The sequence below is a fragment of the Ascaphus truei genome, chromosome 1 (genome assembly GCF_040206685.1).
Source record: "Ascaphus truei isolate aAscTru1 chromosome 1, aAscTru1.hap1, whole genome shotgun sequence".
Taxonomy (NCBI): Eukaryota; Metazoa; Chordata; class Amphibia; order Anura; family Ascaphidae; genus Ascaphus; species Ascaphus truei.
Window position 1 is genome coordinate 474311142 of NC_134483.1, and position 21145 is coordinate 474332286.

A 21145-nucleotide genomic window follows, 5' to 3' on the forward strand; every position below is an offset into this window, starting at 1 on the left:
TCTTATTCATCTCAATGCCATTTTTAATTATTTATACATTTATCAAATGTTTTACGAGGAAGTAATACATTGAGAGTTACCTCCGTTTTCAATAAATAAAACAATTTTTAATGAGTTTTTAAGCATCCAATGATTCGAGCAGTGCAAGATCTTTACAACACTTTCCCGTTTGGGGTAATTAGTTTCAAATGTTTCTAAGGCTTTGCCCGTAGTGCCGCCGATGGTGACGGCGACACGATGGGTGACGTCACCCGTCGCCACCGGCGAAAGTTATCTTTTCGCCGGTCGGCCGCATCGCTGGATTCCCGCAATTTGATTTGTTCAAGGGCCGTCACGTGACGCGACGGCCCTTGAAAAATCAAATTTTGCCAGCGGCGGGTTTTCGCAACAGCGACGTCGGCATAGCGTTTGTTTTTGGGCTAATTCGCGTCGCCGTCACAATAAGCACGGCCTAAGTTTGAGCTGTAAGCCAGGGGTGCACAAACTTTTGGTGCTGCGCCCCCCTGCCTTGTCTCCCACAGTGCTCACGCCCCTCCCTTACCTTAGTGCTGCGTCAAATGTGATGTCACATGACGCCGTGTTGCCATGGAGACGCGCCCAGAGGCTGGCTGAATCTCGGTAAGTTAAGGTTGCAGAGGCCTCGTGCGGTACCCCGGCATTTCATTTAAATGCCTTGGGGAAGAGAGCGGGGCCTCTGCAACCGCTGCGCCCCCCTCCCCTGTTTGCGCACTCCTGCTGTACACTATAACAATAGAGATAGTTACCGTAGTAGTATACCGATACATTGTAACTGCTGTTACACTAAGTGAAACAGCCTTTATGTTAGGCACACAATCAGGATTTTGACAGATTTATAACAGAAGCACCAAACGATTGTCAGCTTAGGTAAGAATGTAGAATTATATATTGTCCAGAAAAAATAGAGTGATGCTGCACACCTCAAAATAGAAAAAACATACAATTACCGGTGCTCCAATGTTTGCACGAAAGCCTGCAGTCAGTCCTAGACAGATGAACAAAGGAACAAAGGGCACTGCGGATTTAAGCAAATTAAACTCATTTATTGAGCCAACACGACGTTTCGACCTTAGTGGTCTGTGACATGCCATTGTCACTTGAGAAAGACCACTAAGGTCGAAACGTCGTGTTGGCTCAATAAATGAGAATTATATATTGTCACATGCTTTACATATAAAAAGGGGGGAAGTTGGAAAATAGTATTGCTGCTTTAAAAGGAGCAATCCAAGACAATTTTTTACATACACACACACACACACACACACACACACACACACACACGAGAAGCAGGGGGTCTCCAGAGCTGAACACCGTTAATTTCAGCTTCGGGGACCCCCTATTTCCGGAGTTGTTTCCCTCCGAAGTAGGTGCCGGTAGCTGCTCCGGCTCAGCAAACAGTGCTTTCAGGTTTGAAGCTCCCACGTCAACATGGGCCAAAAGGAAGCCGCACCGATGACGTCACAGCTTCCTATTGGTTTGCAGGCCGGGGAATATCTGAACAGCGGACATATTGTGAACCCTGGTAGCCAAGCACAGCTGCTACCGGCACCTAATTCACAGGTATCTCCAGAAGTTTTTTTTTTTTTTTTTTTTTTTTTAATATATCCGCCTTGGATTGCCTCTTTAATAATTCATTGGTAATCAAAATGTGAGCTGGATTAGTGTCCCAAGGAGAGGGTTGAGAAACATTGGTTAAAAAAAACTCCATCTTAGCAACATATTTTGCAATAAAGTGAAAAAGCCACAATATGCAACATGTTCTCTACTGGATACTTTATTTAAGATATGTATAAACCTTAGGCTGCGCTTATAGTGACGGCGACGTGACGGCGTGGCAAATCAAATGTATTGCCGCAGTTTCGTGCGCTTATAGTTGAAGCGACACGACGGCGAGACGGCTTGGTCGTGATTGCTGGAAGTGAAGTCAATTAGATTTTTCCAGAGACCGCAGCGTGACGTCACCGTCGCTATAAGCGCGGCCTTATAGTGCACTGAAATAAACTTTTAACTGCAACAGCACAACAAAAAGTACAGAATATATCAAGTCTGTCCCTAGGTGGTAAGCAGGTAAGTCACCGACTGGGGCGGCAGGTGTCAGCAATAAGGAGCAACAATAAGGAGAGAGCAGCAGCACTGTTGCTTTCGCCCCCCCTCCCCCTTATTTTTTTAAAATACAGGCCGTATTGAAGCAGGGAGTCTATGGAGCTGAACCGCATTAATTTCAGCTCCGGGGAACACCTGCTTCCCAAGATACTTAACTCCTTAGGGGGTGGCGATAACTCAGCTCGGGTTTAAAGCCGCCTATAACGTCACAGCTTCCTATTGGCCCAAGTGATGGGACATTTAAACCTGTGCCGAGATACCAGCAGCACCTAAGGAGGTAGGTATCTCAGGAAGCGGGGGGTCTCCGGAGCTGACATTAATGGGGTTCACCTCTTGAGATAGATACCCTGCTTCCAACCAGGGGGGGGGGGGGGGGGAGTCCTTAATAGTGCTTGCCTAAGAGTGGGACATACATAACCTAGGGACAGGCCCGTTTACACAGTATGATGCATTTTGGGGTTGATTGAAACCAAAAAAATGTTGCCACCGCAGCACCAGTTATCAAGATTGAGTTCTAAAGATGCTTACAGAGTCGGGAAGGCAGCCCATTTCTAAGAATCCAGGCACAATGTTTGGCATAAATATTTCAATAAAAACATACACCAAATAAATATTTCACAATGTAGTAGCACAGAAAGGCAGTTTCTTTTGACAAAGTCCTTTGTTGCCGTACCTGTCACTGTGGGAAGGAGGTGGCACGTTATATAAATCCATTCTGAATCACAAGGAAAGCATTACATTAATTGTCAACACAATCTGAAAATTCATTTAGATGCTTCATATTTTATGAACAATTGCTAATGTCCCATGTGATCGGATAATTGTGCAGATCTTTGAGTCCTCTTGGATTAATGATTTGCTGGTTACCTGGGCCCTGCATGTAAAATAGCAATAAAAATGGTAAATGCAAATAAGCCTCCAGAGAGCTTGTGTCTTCATTGCCAGGGAGGCCTGCAAAGCGCTGCATTGTAAGAAGAAATAATGATGGAAACACCAACATGAAAACAAACCCCATATGGATCAGTATTTATTGCACAAAATCTAAAATTATAATAGCTGGTCCACTAGCTATGGGAGGAGTTAAATTGATCAGTGGTATAATAATTTCTCTGAACCTCTACATGTGCACCTTTTGTGGGCTTAACTAGCTCACTTGACCACATTATGCATTTTTGTTACACTTTATCTAGGGAGTGGTATTAATTACCTGCCATACTTTATTAAGTAACCTTTTAACCTGATTTTGATAATGATACTAGAGCCATTACACTGCTGATCCATTACCTTCTCCCCGAGCTGGTGGATCAGATATTGTCATTTTAGAATTTGCACGAGATCGTTTTTTACTACTAGGAAATAATCATGGTTAATGTAAGTGAGCCACCAGAGTTAACCCTCTCTCTGCCAGCGCAGCATGTAAAACATTGCTGTGCAGATGCAGCATGTAAGGCTGAGTCCCTGGTGGTGATGGCTGTGCGCGCCACACCACAGCACTCCATGAGGCAGGCCACAGTGGCTGTGTGTGTGCGGGCGCGCAAAGCGCTGTGACGCGTACGCTGGCAGGGAAGACTTTTGTCTTTTTTAATTTTGTCTTCCCGTGTCGTGGTCACGTGGCGGCGCGCAACCAATGGCAGGGCAGATATGTCCTGTCATGGCCCCGCCCCCCACAGACCTCCAATCGTGGCTGTAGTCCCTGAACGCGCCGCCAGGCGCACATGCAGCAGGGAGGGCTGGGGTCGTGTGCAGATGCAGCATGTAACGCATTGCTGTGCAGATGCTGCATGTAACGCATTGCTGTGCAGATGCTTCATGTAACGCATGGCTGTGCAGATGCTGCATGTAACGCATGGCTGTGCAGATGCTGCATGTAACGCATGGCTGTGCAGATGCTGCATGTAACGCATGGCTGTGCAGATGCTGCATGTAACGCATGGCTGTGCAGATGCTGCATGTAACGCATGGCTGTGCAGATGCTGCATGTAACGCATGGCTGTGCAGATGCTGCATGTAACGCATGGCTGTGCAGATGCTGCATGTAACGCATGGCTGTGCAGATGCTTTTCTGAGCAAAGGGGTTAAAGAAAGCATCTTCTCGCCTTGTATAGAGTGCCACAAATCACTACACTGCGAAACTCAAAAGGCCAAGCTGAATAATTCAGAACACAAACTTCTCATTAAGCATTACAAGGAAAAGCAGAAAACCAACGCTTCAACTTCTTAGCATACGCACGGCAGTAAGTGATGGATTTCAGAAGAATTTGCATCCGTTTGTTTTGCTAATGACAGCAGATGTTTTTGCCGAAATAAATCTGATGTTGGGGGGAGATGGAGCTTGAAATAACGCAATTTAGATATTCAAAATCTATAATAAGAAACTGGCTTGTTTAACTTTTTTTTTTTATTTTATTCAGCATTTTACGAAATTCAATGGTTTTAAAAGCTCTGGACTGTGAAAGAGGATGAATACACTTTGAAATCACAAATGTTTCCTACCAGTGGCTGCGCATTATTATGTTTTATTTGTCTGGCACAAACATATTCTGCAGCACAATACAATGTGGGGAGGAAGTCAATAACATTATAACAACAAGAATACATAGAAGTGAAGACAAACTGACAATAGGAAGCAGTTCCTGCTCAAAGGAGCTTACAGTATGAATTCTACTTTTTTTTTTTTAACAACTGTCAACGGAGCCGCAAGATGCAGTCAGACTTTGCCTTCTGGTGTGAAATGGATCATTTCTCTTTCAAAATCAGTCATCTCGAGTATCAATAGAAAAAAAAAAGGGAATTACAAACATTCTAAATTTCTTTAGTCCAGACCGTACAGATCTGTACTTTACAGCTCCAATGATGCTACAAACTACTGCTGCCATTGTAAACGAGTATATTTCCAAAATCCTTAGCAAAGTTTATGCTTACTGTTGTGCATCACACACAATCTAGCAAACCAGAAATAATGCCACATTCCTTCAACATCTTCCAACGAAAAAGACCAGATTATAGCGATTCTTGGAGTTTGGAGAACCAGATCTCAATAGTTCTAGCAAACAGGTTAACACAATTCCTGTTCTATAGTGGTCTACATTCTTGTTAATACACTTTCTATTCTCTTGCCCATATGAACCCTGAATGAAGTCATCCCATGGTATCATTTTTCGTCTATATGGCCAATGTGGCAACTACTCTTGGCGGATTATCCCCCTTTCTTCTCTTCAGTTTTAAATGAGTACATTTTCCAGCACTTGTTTGAGGGAGCCTGCTTCTATTCTGATCTGTGTATTTCCACTCCCTCATGATTAAATCTCTTTATGAACTGGGAAGCTCCTGAATTATTTTCTTGGGTCCACGAAAGATTTGAATCTTAAAATATTTAGATCTTTTTCCCTCTTCCAACCCCAGGTTGATGACATTTCTTTAATGAGCTCAAGTTAATCCACATTGAAATAAGAATGTTCCTCTGATTTCACCTTCATCGGAGTGCGTCTGCAGATACGAACCTGACATTGTTTTTCATTTTCAGAATCAGCTGCTGAAAACCAAACTTGATGCTTCTGGATTTAGGCGCTTAACCAAATATCTGAACGCTTCAGAGGCTTTAAAGCCACTTCAAAAAATTGTCATCTGTGCTGGAGCTTTATCCAAGGCTGCATTTCTGATGCATAGTTGAAGCAATTTCCCAGGATGAGCAGAGGGCAGTTTGCCACTACAGTTCATACAATGAATAGGGTTCAGTTTGGCAGTACAAATTTTTGGTCTGACAGAGTCAGTCAGTCAGTCAAAGACTCTGCCTTACTCCCAGGAGGAGAAGCAGGGGTTAAAGAAGTCATAATAGTAGACTGATACAAACAGAGAAAGAAAAGGCAAAAATGAGAACCAGCCCTAAAAGCTCCTAACAGCATGAGCCCAGTACTTGTGATACCGACGCTGTAGGTGTTCCTTAAAAGGATATCTCTGAGAGGCACTCATGTCTTGGGTTTGTCGCGCAATGACTGACTCCACAGTGGCGTGCATCGGCGGCCCAAAAGTTTTGACCCGCATAAGGGTGATTCAAGGACAGGCCCCCTTTCTGAAATGCGCAAAGCTTAAAAGGTGTAAGGATCCGTCATTCGTGCCCTCCCTACCTGCCTAGACCTGCGACCGGGCCTCCTGCCTCTTCTGCCTCCTGCAGCGCATCTCGTGGACCAGCGAAAGCCAGCATTCCTTGTAGGGGCGCGCACAGACCGCACTCGGCACTAAATACCGTTCCCACTGGTCCCGCCTCCAGACTTGCCGGCAGTGCGCACCTGCTATGCACGGCACACACGCAGAAGCTTCCTCTATCCTCTGCCTAAAAGGGACACACCTGTGCTGTCTACCTCAGCCAACCACAGCCAGGCATACTGCTGAGTATGCTTCGAGCTCATTGGTCTGTTCTGCCTTATATGCTGAGCATAACCTTATTTATGTGCGCTGTGTTCACTGCAGTCCTGCCTCCTGTCTGAGCCATGCCTGTCTTGTCCTGTGTTGCCTGACCGTGCTTGTTTTTGGATTCCGCACTTCTTCGCTCCTGACCCGGCTTACCCACGACGATCCATACCTCTCCGCTCCCGACCCCGGCTTACCCACGACGATCCATACCTCTCCGCTCCTGACCCCGGCTTACCCACGACGATCCATACCTCTCCGCTCCTGACCCGGCTTACCCATGACGATCCATACCTCTCCGCTCCTGACCCCGGCTTACCCACGATGGTCCGCACCTCTCCAATCACGACCTTGGCAAAAGTACCTGCAACGATCTGTACCTCTCCAATCCAGACCTTGGCAAGCATCACTGACCATCCCGACCTCTCCTACCACGACCCGGCTACCTCGACCTATCTACACTCCAGACACGCCCTTGCGGCTGTGGGTTGTCGTTTATCAAATCCCCACCTCGGCCTCACGGTCACGCCTTGTTTGTGGTGAGCGCATCGTTACAAAAGGACACTGTCCGACTGCATGACCGATGCCTGCCACACACAAGAGAATCACTGCTACCGGATGGCAGTATTGGGATCCTTCATATGGCGGAGCATCCCGGTCGTTTGGGAGGGAAATAATACCTGGGTGCGGGCAGAGCAGCACTACGGGGGGCTCGTGAATGAGCCATACACTAAAGGTAACCATGGGTGGCAGAAAAGCATCATAATAAGGGGGAGTGAGGGGGGCAATTGCATGGCATGTCCTCCTCCCAGCTGGTAGGACACAGAACAATTGACAGGGGGCTGAAGGGAGATTTATATCATTGGTAGAATCTCATTGTGCTGTCCAGTCAGCGGGAGAGACGCTAACATCCAGTCTCCACGAGTGTTGATTGGCCCCTTATATGGATCTTTATATAGTGCTTCAGTGATTAGATTCTATAGGCTGCGATCCTGATGACTCTAGAAGTCTATACCATTTGACACTGGGCATTAAAATGTATATTATATCTATTGCACTTTTGTAAGGATATTTTTATCTTTGTGTGGCATGTTTATGAGCAATGCTCTGTGACCAGCCTCTTGCATTAACACCTGGTATCCAGGTACTGTGGGATTAGGCAGTGATTCCGGTTGGCTATCAAGCCTTCCTACTGCCAGGGGAGAGCTTATTCAGTACATATTGCTTTATTGTTGCGATTTGTAGGATGCTATATAAATTATGTCCACTCCATAAATTGAATTTTACAGCTGGTTTTGCATGGTCTAGAATGGCGACCTTTTAATGAATTTTACATTTCTGCGTTGTTATATGTATCTTTGATATTTTGTATAATGTCATTAAAGTTTGTGATATGCTCCGAAGACCGGATTTAAGGAAGTTTCTGCCTGCTTGCAAGCTTCTTCTTTGGTGTTGAGTAATAGGTTTATACGACTCGCCAACAAGTCAGGGAATATGTCCTACCTCCAAATTGGGAGGGGGCTAATCCGTAGTGTCATGTCTGGACATCGAGGAACAGGAGATAAAAATAGTCAGTGAAGACGCACTTAAATAAAAGCCAGGTTCATCACCTTTGTTAATTTCTGTTAAGTAGTTTGTCACAGTTTACACTGCATTACTCCTTTCCCACTGTCTGATTTTTGCTGGACTTATTGTATTATTATAATTCCCTGTACTGTATTCTTTGTGAAGCGCTGAGTACACTTTTGGCGCTATATAAATAAAGACATACAATACAATTACGCTTCCCCCCTCCATACAAAATAACATGTATTTAGCAGCCTGAAAGCTTAGAAAACAAAAGCATTCATTCTTCCAAAGCGCAAATCCCCTGATGTGAAAGTTAACATAATAAAAGAAATGTAAATGTGCAAACTAGAAAAATTCCCAAACTGGAACGGGTTGAAAACAGCCTTCTTATTAACAATTCCGAGTTGCAGGATCCTGTATGAGGTCTTTTATTTAGGTTAGTATCAATCATAGCTACCCCTAAGCATTAGACCAGAGGAGGCCAACTACAGTCATCAAGGGCCACATAAAGGTCAGATATTAAGGATATCCCTACTTCAGCATAGGTGGCTCAATGAGTGGCTCAGTCAATGACAGCCACCAGTGCTAAAACAGGGATATCCTTAAAACCTGACCTGTTGGTGGCCCTTGAGGACTGGAGTAGCCACTCCTGGCATTTACTAACAATTAGATTGTGGGCTCTTCAGGGAAGTACACTAAATCAGAATGAGAACTGGAGTTGGCCACCACGGCATTAGTCTGTGTCATGTACTTCAGAGAGATTATATAACATGAAAAGACATTTCTATATTTTTTTGTAATTAAAAAGGTGCAGTCCTAGGTACTGGTCATTTTTTCTTTTCTTTGCTGTGCAGTAACATTGGTCTAATACCTCTTAGTATGACCTAGAGTTTTATTACACCCTGTCGTATTCCCTATATTTGTGGCTGGTTCTCTGGCATGCAGCGAATTAACCTATTACTGAGGTGAAGCAAACAAGGTGGATAACTAGCCCACACTGGGCTGAAGGAGGAGTGTCTCAGTGAGTCAAGGCCCCGACGGAAAGCAATGCCACTGACTGCCGCATGGGAAGCATGGGCCAAATTCTGGTGTCAGCTCATTGTGACCTTGGGCAAGTCACTATATCTCAGGCACCAAAACATAGATTGTAAGCTCATTGGTACCGTCTGTGAAATACTATAAAAGACAAAAAGGCAGCCACAATTGCGCCAACTCAAAAAATGTGTACTGTGTAAGGGAACAATCAATAATGAAACAAGTGAAAATCAATCCCCAATAGAAATTGGCAAAGTCTCTAAAAATTACTTGTAGGAGCTCGTAGAGAGAACCGATGTGCTTCAAAAAGGATCTAATGGAGAGTTTGCATCATCAATGGACGCCAACCAGGTCCAGAGGGAAATCTGCCAAAACTAGCAAAAATACGCGCAAACTCCCCGTGGCATGATCCTAGCTTATTAATGCATAAAGTAAAAATGTCCGTATCAAACCATTTCCAACAGGTTAACCGTATGGTAGCAGAAAAATAAAAACAAATGGAGTAAGAAATTGCGAGAGCACAAAAACAAGGGCTCAACTATAAAATGCAATCAGATAAAACACAACATATAAAAGATGCAAGTGCCCTTAAAGGAATACTAATGTCAAGCCGCTTATCTGTGTATGGGTTACGGTAGTCACATGTAGTGTCTGATGGTAATGAATCAGTCACACAGCACAGGGATGAAGATAGATGTCCAGAGGGAGGGGGGAACGCCAAACCGACTGCACTGGCGTCTCCCGTCTCAGATGGGGCCGCGCTCCTACTGCACACAGTATGCTGGGTGGCGGAGGACAAGGGGGAAACTGGAACACCAAAAGGGGATCTAATTGAGCCTGCAGCCATCCACGTGTGCACAGACAAGCAAAGGTTGCCTAAAGTGGAGGCAGTGTAATAAAAAGTTTAGGTACGAACTATGCCTGCATCTGCACTGAGGGGCAAGGTGCTGGTGGACTGCCTGGCGCCCTGGATCAAATTAATGCTAGCGATTAACCCAGATACAAAAGATGGCCGACAGAGTAAAGTCAAAAACATTTCTAGAGCACAAAATTCAATAAAGATCTACAATCACAAAAAAGTACTGACATCAAGGGGTTAATTGAGGTCATCTGGATATAAAGTGCTCATATCAAAGATCCATCTAGCTTCTTGTTTACACAGGCTGGCAAATCTCTCAGCACCTACAAGGTCTCCAATGATGGTCACATTTGTAGGATCCTTATTATGTGTATTTAAAAAATGTTTAGAGACTCCATGGGTAAGTGGACCATTTAGAATGTTTCTTCGATGTTCCATGTATCTAACTTTTAGAGGTCTTATAGTTCGACCTATATAATGTAGACCACATGGACAAATGAGCATATATACAGTGTATAGGTGGTGTTACAATTTATGAACCTCTTCATGGGACACATATTTCCATTGTGCTTGGACTTGAAGTTAAGTTGGTGGCACATTTTAGAAATTGTTTTGCCACATCTATGGTTGACTATAGGTTTGGCAGATATCCAATTGAAATCTCTATTAGTATTCAGAATAGATGCCTTGAGTTTACTTGGTGCCAGATTACCTTTTCTCCTGTGTTTTCTGACGTCATGTGACGTCACGTTGTCATGGCAAGGGACTTAGAGGCCTTGCACACTCCACCGGCATTTAATTTAACTGTTGTGGGGAAGAGTGTGGGGCCTCTGTAAGCACCGCGGCCCCCCCCGAGAAAATGTCACACCCCCAGTTTGCTCTCCACTGCTATACAGCATGTGTCCTTTCTACAGCATATACGGGCTCTGTGTAGGACCTCAACAACTTCAAGTTCCCCACGGTGCTGGCTGGTAGCCCCCTGAGAATTATCTCCAAAAGCTTCATTATCTTTTTCATCTTGTGAGTGCATATCGTGCCCTGAGCATGTGTATACTGTGTGTGTGCGTGTGCGTGTATCTTTATACGTGCGCTTCTTTTGCTTGTTTTTTTAGCTTTATCTAGACCTGGTAAGTCCACTAAGAAGCTGTCCAAGTCTTCAGCCTCGTCCTAACATTGGTTGGACCGATTTGAATTTAATCACTTTATAATATCCTTTCATCTTATTTCTCTCTCAGGTTTGTCACATTTGATGGTTGACATTTATAGAAATGTATTTTTGATATTTATTCCATGAGATTTAAATTCACATAAATTTAACTCTCACTCAGTTAGGTTAGATTCACATATGCTTCACGTTTATATGCATACTCCAATAGTCTCAAACAAATCAATTAGGGCAAATGTATCACACTCACACACTTTCCCCTTGTTGTGCCAAGGCTGAGACCATAGAGAAACATTGGTTCATTCTTGCAGGACAGTAGCTGCACCGTTACTCAGCAACCAGTTAGAACTACTCCGGTTTCCTGCAAGCAAACAAACAAACAACTCTCCCTCTCTCTGCGACCCCCATCCAAAGAAACAGTGTACAAAAAGATAAACGAAGTCAAGTACATGGAAAAGTTGACTGCCCACCTAAACCAAACTAATGAGCGGTTCTATAGAATATGGGAGCCTTGGCCAAAATTAGGAAGATTAAAGGAGGCAAAGCCCCAGGCCCACTCACCCTACTCAGTTCCCCTCCCAACACACATTTCCCCATTCCTCCTCCCCCCCTCACCCCATCCCCGTTATTCCACTCTTTCTTTCTTCCATCTTATCTTCTCTATCCACTTTGTAATCACACCAGAGACAACAGTTTAGTAGATTAATAATAAGTCACGAAGGGAATAATATGAAAACAACCAATAGATCTGGAAATACTTAATTCATATATTGAATTTATACCTTAAATGTGAATTTTGAGGTTATACCAATATCTCCTGTACCCGTTGTATCGGTTTCACTCTGACTCTCCCTTTGTAAAACTATATATATATATATATATATATATATATATATATATATATATATCCCAGAATCCCTTGCTGCAGTGGAAGTGCTGTATGCTGGGTGATAAAGGGGAAAGGCGGGGTTGCAGACCTGCCTAAGACATGCAGATGAGCATACAGCTATATTTGCATATTTGCTTTCCTGTGGAGGGTTTTTGTCACTTTTTTTACTCACCATAACTTAACTCAGTATTATGGTTTGGCCTATCCCATAAGCCTCTCTTGCATTCCCAGTAAAATCAACCCCACACTGATGAGACCCATCAAGGTCGAAACAGCTGTCTGTGGGTGGTTTTCTGGGTATGCACCTTAACCCTGGCTGTGCTCAAAGCTGTGACCATGCAGCAAGCATAAGCCTATAGGGAACCATGTTAAAAATGGTTATTGAGGCAAAAAGTGACACTGTGTGCTCATTTGCATGTCATTTCCCAGAATCCCTTGCTGCAGTGGAAGTGCTGTATGCTGGGTGATAAAGGGGAAAGGCGGGGTTGCAGACCTGCCTAAGACATGCAGATGAGCATACAGCTATATTTGCATATATATATATATATATATATATATATATATATATATATATATATATATATATATATATATATATATATATATATATATATATATATATATATATATATATATATATATATATATATATATATATATATATATATATGGCACCTAGCATGCAACCATCCACTGGTTCAAAGCACAGCAATGATAGAAGAATTCATGTACTTATTGGATAGGAAGCTAAAAAGTTAACATGCTCTCTATTTGCATGTTACTAACCAGACTCTCCGCCTGCAGCTTAACCGCTGTATGACAACACTGGAGTGAATTAAGCAGATTTGGGAACCATTGTAATGCAATGTCTTGTATATAATGTATAACCCTGCTCACTTAATGTAACTATGTATTTGTAACCCTGTATTTGTCATCATAACTCTGTGCCCAGGACATACCTGAAAACGAGAGGCAACTCTCAATGTATTACTTCCTGGTAAAATATTTGATAAATAAATTGTAATACAAGCAGATCAAAGAGTGTGCTATACAGAATACCTGCTGAAGATTTATCTTGAGGGTTTGGGGCACTGGGCTCTTGTGATCCAGAGCTTCCCTTCTCATTATTAGAAGAATAAAGTCTTATTTGCGCTTGAACCGGCAGGCGGCTTGATGGCAGCAAGGATGAAAGACCTCTGCTTCTCGAAGAGTTTTGCCAACCTGCAGAAGGAAGCAAGAACGCAATTACAACATGATATACCCATTATCCCCAACGTTTCATCTCAACTGCAACACATTAGTGATACACCCCAAGAGTAAATGAGCCCCACTGTCTTACACAGAGTTTATAGTACAAAAATAAGTTCTGCAGTCAATAAGCACATACTTAACACCTCTCCGAGGAAGAAAATAATGCAGCTTGGTATATTGACCTGTACATGGGGTGGCCAACTCCAATCCTCAAGGGTCACCAACAGGTCAGGTTTTTAGGGTATCCCTGCTTCAGCACAGGTGGCTCAATCAGTGGCTGTGTCATTAACTGAGTCATCTGTGATGAAGCAGGAATATCCTGAAAACCTGACCTGTTTGTGGCCCTTGAGGACTGGAGTTGGCCACTCCTGTCGTATACTACACAATTAGATTGTGGGCTCTTCAGGGCAGTACACTGAATCAGAAAAGAAAGTGATTAGTATTTCTTCGATGAGCGACATACTGATGAACGTGCAATAGTAAACCATGAAACAGGTGAAAAAAAACCTCAACGTAAAACCGTTATGCCTAAAAATACCTCAAATGACCAAATATGAATTTATAATATGAATTCTTCTATAGTTCAAATAGCTCTAGGATTTTTCTTCTATGGAGTATTTTTATTCCGCGAGCAGTATGGATTGTATTGACCTGGTATTGTAAGGCTGAATATATTACTTTTGTATTCACTTTGTGTCCCCAGTGGTGCTACTTAGATCTCGTCTGGGCTTGTCGTTTACTCTGAAAACTACCTTTACCGAGCACGGATCAATGCCTCAGGGGGCACTACTATTAAGAGTGCGGGGCATGTATATACAGTATGTATATATACACATACATACGCTAGAAGGGCCACGGCAGGGTGCTGCACGCTTGCACCTCCCCGCCCAAGTCATCACGCCCCACAACGTTCTGCAGAGAGCTACTCAAGGCAATGCCAGCACGATCTCAGAGAGCAGTGCAATGACAGACAGCTTTACCTCCATGGAGGCTGCAAGCGCATGGTCTGTCTGTTCTTAACAGAAATTAGCCCAATGCGTACAAATTACACATGGGACTCATTTAGCGGGGTCCCAGACATTATATATCGCTAAGGCTCATATATACATTATAATGTGGATGTCACATTAATGAATGTATTAGTTAATTAATTTGTCAACCCGCATGTGCATTGGGGCTTCTTTGTGTACAGCTGTATATTTGAGGTCACTTTTCCAGTAGCACTACAATTGGCACAACATGTAAACCTAGACTATTGTGTGCCTGGGTCTTGAGCTTGCTAAAATTTAGTGTGTGAGCCTGTGCGCACACTCAGAATCAACCATGTACAGGGCTCTCTAATAATGACTTCTTTGAAGAGTCCACCTCCTTGCAGATCACGTGTAGCAAGGTGCTCCTCCTCCATGTAAAAGATCCTCGAGAGGAAATTTGAATTAAAAAAAAAAGGGGGGGGGGGACAAGCACAACGAAAAGTAAAATGCAGATTAGCACTGTAGTGTCAAAAAACAAACAAAAAAACAACCATAGCAAACAAGTGGTTTTCTAAGGTTTTTGGGTTAAGGAACCCTATTATATTGTGATTTTCTAGATAACCCCAACCCTCTCTAATAGCGAGTCTGAGATTAGATGCATTGTAAGGAACCCCAACCCTCTCTAATAGCACCTCTGAGATTAGATGCATTGTAAGGAACCCCAACCCTCTCTAATAGGGATCAGATGCATTGTAAATTCTTCTGTAGTTCAAATGACCTGGAAATTTGCAGGGAACCCTTCAGGGATGCCCGTGGAACCCAAGGGTTCCTAGGAACCCCTGTTGAAAAACACTGCAGTAACCAGTTACATATCAAATAAAACCCCATCCGATTTGTAATGCAAAAGACATGTTGGGGAAAAGTACGCTCAAGACCTGCTGTGTATTTGGACCTGCTGTAAGAATCTCCTGGCGTTGGCAATACAGTGACCCCAGGAGAGAAAAAATAACAACAACCTGTGGGAATCTTACATTAAGGATTTAAACCCAAATCATTTTCTTTCAATACCAAAGGGTAATTTTTTCCACACTTGTAGAGTGTGATTTGGCCACTCATTATTCCAGAAATTCTCCTTCTAGACGTCGTTATCTGAATTCTAAAGGAACAACTATCATTGAAAGACCTTAAATTAGACATTATCATCATAATCCGTGAGTTGGATAAGGGGAAGAGGGTTGGTACTCCCAAATAGAGACAATTACTGTAAAGAAGCATATAGATGGTTAGCAGACACGATCATTCTTTTGTTTAGTTAGCGATCCTACTGAGGAATTCAGTATTAAAAACGGTTAGTATGTCTTTATTTATATAGTACTATTTATGTACATAGTGCTTCACATCAGTAATACAAGTGACATAACACAAAATGGGAATAAGCGCATCAGACATAAAAGTAACAATAGGAAGAGGAGTACCTGACCCAAAGAGTTTACAATCTAAGTTGTAAATAGGAAGAACGCACAGAAAGTAGGAAAGTGTTCTGGTAAGTGCGTCTGCAAGGGTCCAAAGTATTTTACATCACACCATGTCAGATGGCATTTTAGTATTCCGAATTTGATTTTTTTTATTTGTTGCTTCTCATATTGCCCCGATTTTATATAATTTGCCAAAAAGTCACGTCTTTAATTAATCCCCCTGATCGCCCTATTATTTCCACTATTAATTCAATTACCGCATTTTGTCCATAAGTTACCTTCTTACAATAAGGACACTTCATACAGTATATTGGATAATGTTCAGTGAGAGTTTGGAATCTGGACTGGTAACTTTATGTACAATCTTTACACACCAACAGTGATTTTCAACCGGGGTTCCGCAATCTCCCCTCAGGCGTTCCGCGGCCACCAGGGGGGGAGAGCTGGGACAACTCTCCCAGGTCCAGTGGAAATTGTGTGTGTGAGAGGGGGAGTGTGTGTGTATAGAAGCGAGGGGGAGAGAGGGAGACAGTGAGTGTAAGGGAGAAAGTGTGAGGGAGAGGGAGCGTAAGGGGGAGTGTGAGTATGAGCGGGAGGGGCGAGGGTGGGGGTTCCCCAGAATTTCACAATCTAATTCTGGGGTTCCCAAACAAAAAAAAAAAAGGTTGAAAACCACTGCACTAGTATTCCACACTCCAAAAGTTTACAGGCCAATCATTTTTTTTTAATTGAGGATGGTTCCTTTCCCTTAAAATCCAAATTTATTTTGAACAGTATTTATTTTCATTCTTCAACAGAATTAATTTTTTTTATATTCTTATTTAAAGATCTGTGGATCAGCAAAGAACACACGATTTGCCACTTCTTTTGCCATATAAATGGGTTGGTGGGAGAGCCCTATTGTGTGTAGCCTTGATGTACCTCCTCTAGTGGTAGTGCTGTGGAGGAGATACATCGATGATATTGTGATTTGGAAGGGCAATGAAGATTCGTTATTAGACTTCATGAAGGCTTTGAATGTAAACTTCAACCATAAATTTACAGTTGGAAAATGTAACGCACCTTTTCTTACAATGCTCTTTTAACATTGTTATTGATTAAATTGTATGTTAAGTTAATCGATATTGAATGTTTCATTATATTGTTAACCATAAAGGAATATAGTTCGTTCTAGATGTTTATTTTTTTTAAATATAATCTGAGGTTTATATACGCACACATTTTACAGTATTTAATATGGATTTAATAAGTAAACATTAGATATCAATATATTATCATTCCATTCATGTAAACACATTTTTGTATATTAGAATAGTATTTCATTAATCAGACTGTGGCTTTGCCAATTAAGACTTTTTTTTTGTTTATTTAAAAAAAGGAAAGCATTCTATATTTAAATATCAAATATATTCACTAATTTATATGTCACTTCTAAATCCAATGTATGTTAGTCTATATTCTTGCATATTTATTGCTTTAATTAAGTTTCCAGTTAACACTTGTTCCCATTTGATGAATTGTAATTAGAGTTTGCTGATAAAGTTGGCTATGTAGATATGTAGCGAGATAGATAAGACGTTGGGACGTAACACTGTGACCCCCTGAGGAAGTACAAAATGTGTGACAGTCATGTGGTTCAACATCCACTTGCGGGATTACCAACGCCTCCAAGAGATTTTACAGCAGACCCGAATACGACGCGGGACTTCAGCACGCACTTTTCCCCAACGTGCCTTTTGCATAACGAATCGGACTTTCTTCTATGACGGCAGCTGATACCCATTGTTTTTACTTCATATGTAAGCAGCTATTATGTATTTTTTATTGTGATAAACTGCCTTTTACCTACCTCCGATGTGCTGGTGACTGATATGTTGCATATCTCCCAGGTGTCTCTCCACAACTTATTTCAAAGTGGGTTTGAAGGGATAAAGATTTAGATCACTTGGGACTACAAAAATAGCTCCCCTTCCCCATATTTCAGGGTCTGTAGTTGAAGGTTATAACATCCGAAAACGAATTGAAAACGATAGAGAGTTTTTAAATGTCCAATCGACCGACAAATAGAATTTTGTTAAAACATTTTTATTTACTAATTTGCCTATTTCTACCATAACTCAACTCCCTTATTCTTCAAGTAGGAAAAAAGAGAGATCCAGCGCTCCACGGATTTCAAGATAATGAATTTATTGTGCCACACGACGTTTCGACCAACAGGTCTTTTTCAAGTGACAAGGCACTTGAAAAAGACCTGTTGGTCGAAACGTCGTGTGGCACAATAAATTCATTATCTTGAAATCCGTGGAGCGCTGGATCTATCTTTTTTCCTCTGTGTACTTTGGAATTTCCTGGCAGGAAACTTCCTTGAACCAGCAGCACCGGTAAACTGTATGTATTTATTTATATTGTGGTGTGCAGCCTTAACCCCCCTTTACATTACTCTTTAAGTAAACATTGAGATTATTTGTATAAGAACTAAAGACAAGAACGCACAAGAATCAAATAATTAACGAGTTTTACTAAGACTCAGCCAACTTGCTTTCTTATTAAACATTTCACAGCCAGAAGGATCTGTAACACTTTGCTGTACGAGTTGCAGCCCATTTAGCAGTAAAAGGGATATGTCAAAAACAGGAGGTTTAAATTTTATTTGGGGATGGGGGGGAGGGGAGAGGGTATTATGGTAGTACTTTTTCTTGCAAGGCTTCATAAATATTATACGCCAACAGTCTACACAAAAATAATTATACAACCAGAACAATCAAATGGCATAGGGATGTGAATGTAAAACTTAAACACAGTCTTATGAATGCAATAATGTGAGAGCACCAAGCCATGTGATCTAATTATTCAAATGTACGTCCAAAACTCAGAGCGAGACATCAATACGCTACATTAAATATTTCTCACATGACTGCTCATAAGCTACTGGGGAAATAAGTCCACAGCAATTAAATTATTTGTATTTCTTTTTTTTAAGAACTTACAATAATAGGAAGAGCTATTTAACCAGCTTTACACAATTCAAGGGCAGACCATTTAAGAAGTCGGTGAAAATATACATTTTTCCACCAATGGGGATTTTACAATTTGCATGTCTTTGGAGTAGAAAAAGAAAAGGTATTTAGGGAAAAGTCAAGCCTGTAGATAAACTAAGTTTGTTGCAGTGTAACATTGTGATGCAGCGCTTAGCTCAATGTTCTCTGCCAAATGCTGCACTTCGAGCTGTGAATAAGCAGGGTATGAAACTGTGACACTAGCAGGACTCCTGTTTGTTTGAAAGTCACACCAAAAAAAGTTACCCCTTTTTTGCCAAAAGGAGCATACCTCTCCCAAACATCCACCTCCTATAAGGATCTCAATGCCAGACATGAACACAAATCTGTGTGTTCAGTAATTAGAGTATGATGTACTAAATGAGTATGAGTAGAGTATGAGTACTAAAGCAAATTGCAAAGACACCAAATTGGACAGACCGGATTGAGGGGAAAACAAAGGAATGGATTTAGATAAGTGGATGTATTTTTTTTAGATATTTTAGCAAATTGCTTTGGAAATGTTTAATAACATAGCAACATGTCGGATTGTGGCCTGGCAGAAACAGGTTAAAAGAAATAAATGACAATGTTATTATACCCTGGTTTTACTGTGTTGGAATGAGAAAGTTGGGTGACAGGGTGGACACAGTGAGGTGACCGAGACAAGGTCGACAATCTGCTTCCAGACCACTCTGGTGTACCACAGAAAAAAAGAAGCGTTCCACAACAACTCCGATATCTTCCAATATGTTCATTCTGATGAAGGATGGGAAATAAGAGAGCTTTTCCTTTACAGTAACAGAGGAGCCGGTAACAAATTGCTCCACGGTGCTGGCTCCCTGCCCCCGAATAGGTAGTCCCACGAAAAATGCAAAACCTAAAAAAAATGTGACCCATTTATCAAGGTAACTGGCTTCCTTAAAAAAAAAAAAAAAAAATAATAGATTAGAGGTATGCCTTACTTTTATGTTTTATTTCCTTACCCGGCGCTGGGAAACCCCTTCTTATTGGACATGTATTAACCTCCACTTTTAGGACGCCATCATAATTACTTTGAACAGGACACACACAAAAAATTAAAACGAGTAAATGGCAATTTGCCTGTAGACACGAGGTGCCTCAAACGGCCTTATTTACAAAAGGAGATTAATTACTATGGAAACATTGTACAGTAAATAAAAATACCACTTGTGAGCACATTCACAAGTCTCATACAGGTCTCTAACCCTGCTTTTCACCATTATCTCCTGGTATACAGTGCTTCCACCACAGCAATGGATTCTGGGAAATAGCATGCAAATGAGCACAGTGTCACCTTTTGCTTCTAATCCGAAACATTAGAAGTTGGAAAAACATTGTAAAATGCTGCTGCTTGCCAGATTAAAAAATAAATAAATAAAATAAAAAAGGAGACTGCAAGTACATTACAAAGCACTGCACATACTGCTAGCATATATATGGCTATGTGCATCCAGGGAGATGAGCTGGATTAAGGTGAAAAGGCAGGCAGGGATCAATCATGCAAAAATGTCAGCCTGACACACTGCTGGGTTGCCATCAGATGTATAAACAGTCAGGAGTCGGATTACAGCCCAAATCTGGGCAATGTCTGCAAATTAACACATTGCCAACTTCATTAATGGGGCAATCCCTCCCAAGAACAAAGTGAACTCATGGTTATGCCATGTTTGATATGTTAAACATTGCCACCACTAGTACTTTTAAATAAGAAAAAACAAAATAAGGGGTGGTCTGACAAAAGGGCTGCTGCCCTGAAATGTTATTGTTCTGCACTTGTCCATTACTATGCATCAGTAAAATACTTTTCTAGCATCACTTTTGCCATCAGTCGTGTATGCTCCATTCCATGGTTTCATTTTCGTGTAGATTTATGAGTAGTGAGGACAGACCAAGGTTTGCTCTTTGTTAACATTTTCCACGTTTTTCTTTGATTTCTGAGTGAAGTCCATGCACATTTTTTTATACTTTTACATAAGGCTTAAACCATTGCGATGGTAACCAAAAGCTTTGGGGACTTTGTGTGATCTTCACCTTCTTTTGGGATAAAACTTCTCGTAAACTCTTGCACATACAAGCAAATTGTTACATCAACAGTTTGTCCTTTGGTTGTTTGGTGTAAACTAACTGTGCTGCTGGCATGATCCACAGATAATGCGGCAGAGCAACAAGAACCACAGAAATCAGAACTGCACAGACCAAAAACATTTATTTAATCACCGGATACAGACACTAACCCCTTCACTGCCAGAGGGGCCTGCAACACATGGCAAAGAAAAGCAACGCGTTGCAGGCACCTCTGGCAGTAAAGGGGTTAATACTTTGTGTGCTCCACACCGAAGTAGCT

General features: G+C 41.9%; 1 protein-coding gene across 2 annotated transcripts in view; it reads right to left on the reverse strand.

Annotated features, from left to right (window-relative positions):
• SLC30A9 (solute carrier family 30 member 9) overlaps positions 1-21145 on the reverse strand; it is a 74686-nt gene that overhangs the window by 47501 nt on the left and 6040 nt on the right. For both annotated transcript variants that reach the window (XR_012787570.1, XM_075567252.1), the window contains exon 2: positions 13105-13266. Coding sequence is in view for 1 of the 2 variants with exons in the window: in XM_075567252.1 (XP_075423367.1) it covers positions 13105-13266 (162 nt within the window). In the remaining variant the exon portion in view is untranslated. The remainder of the gene's footprint in view (positions 1-13104; positions 13267-21145) is intronic.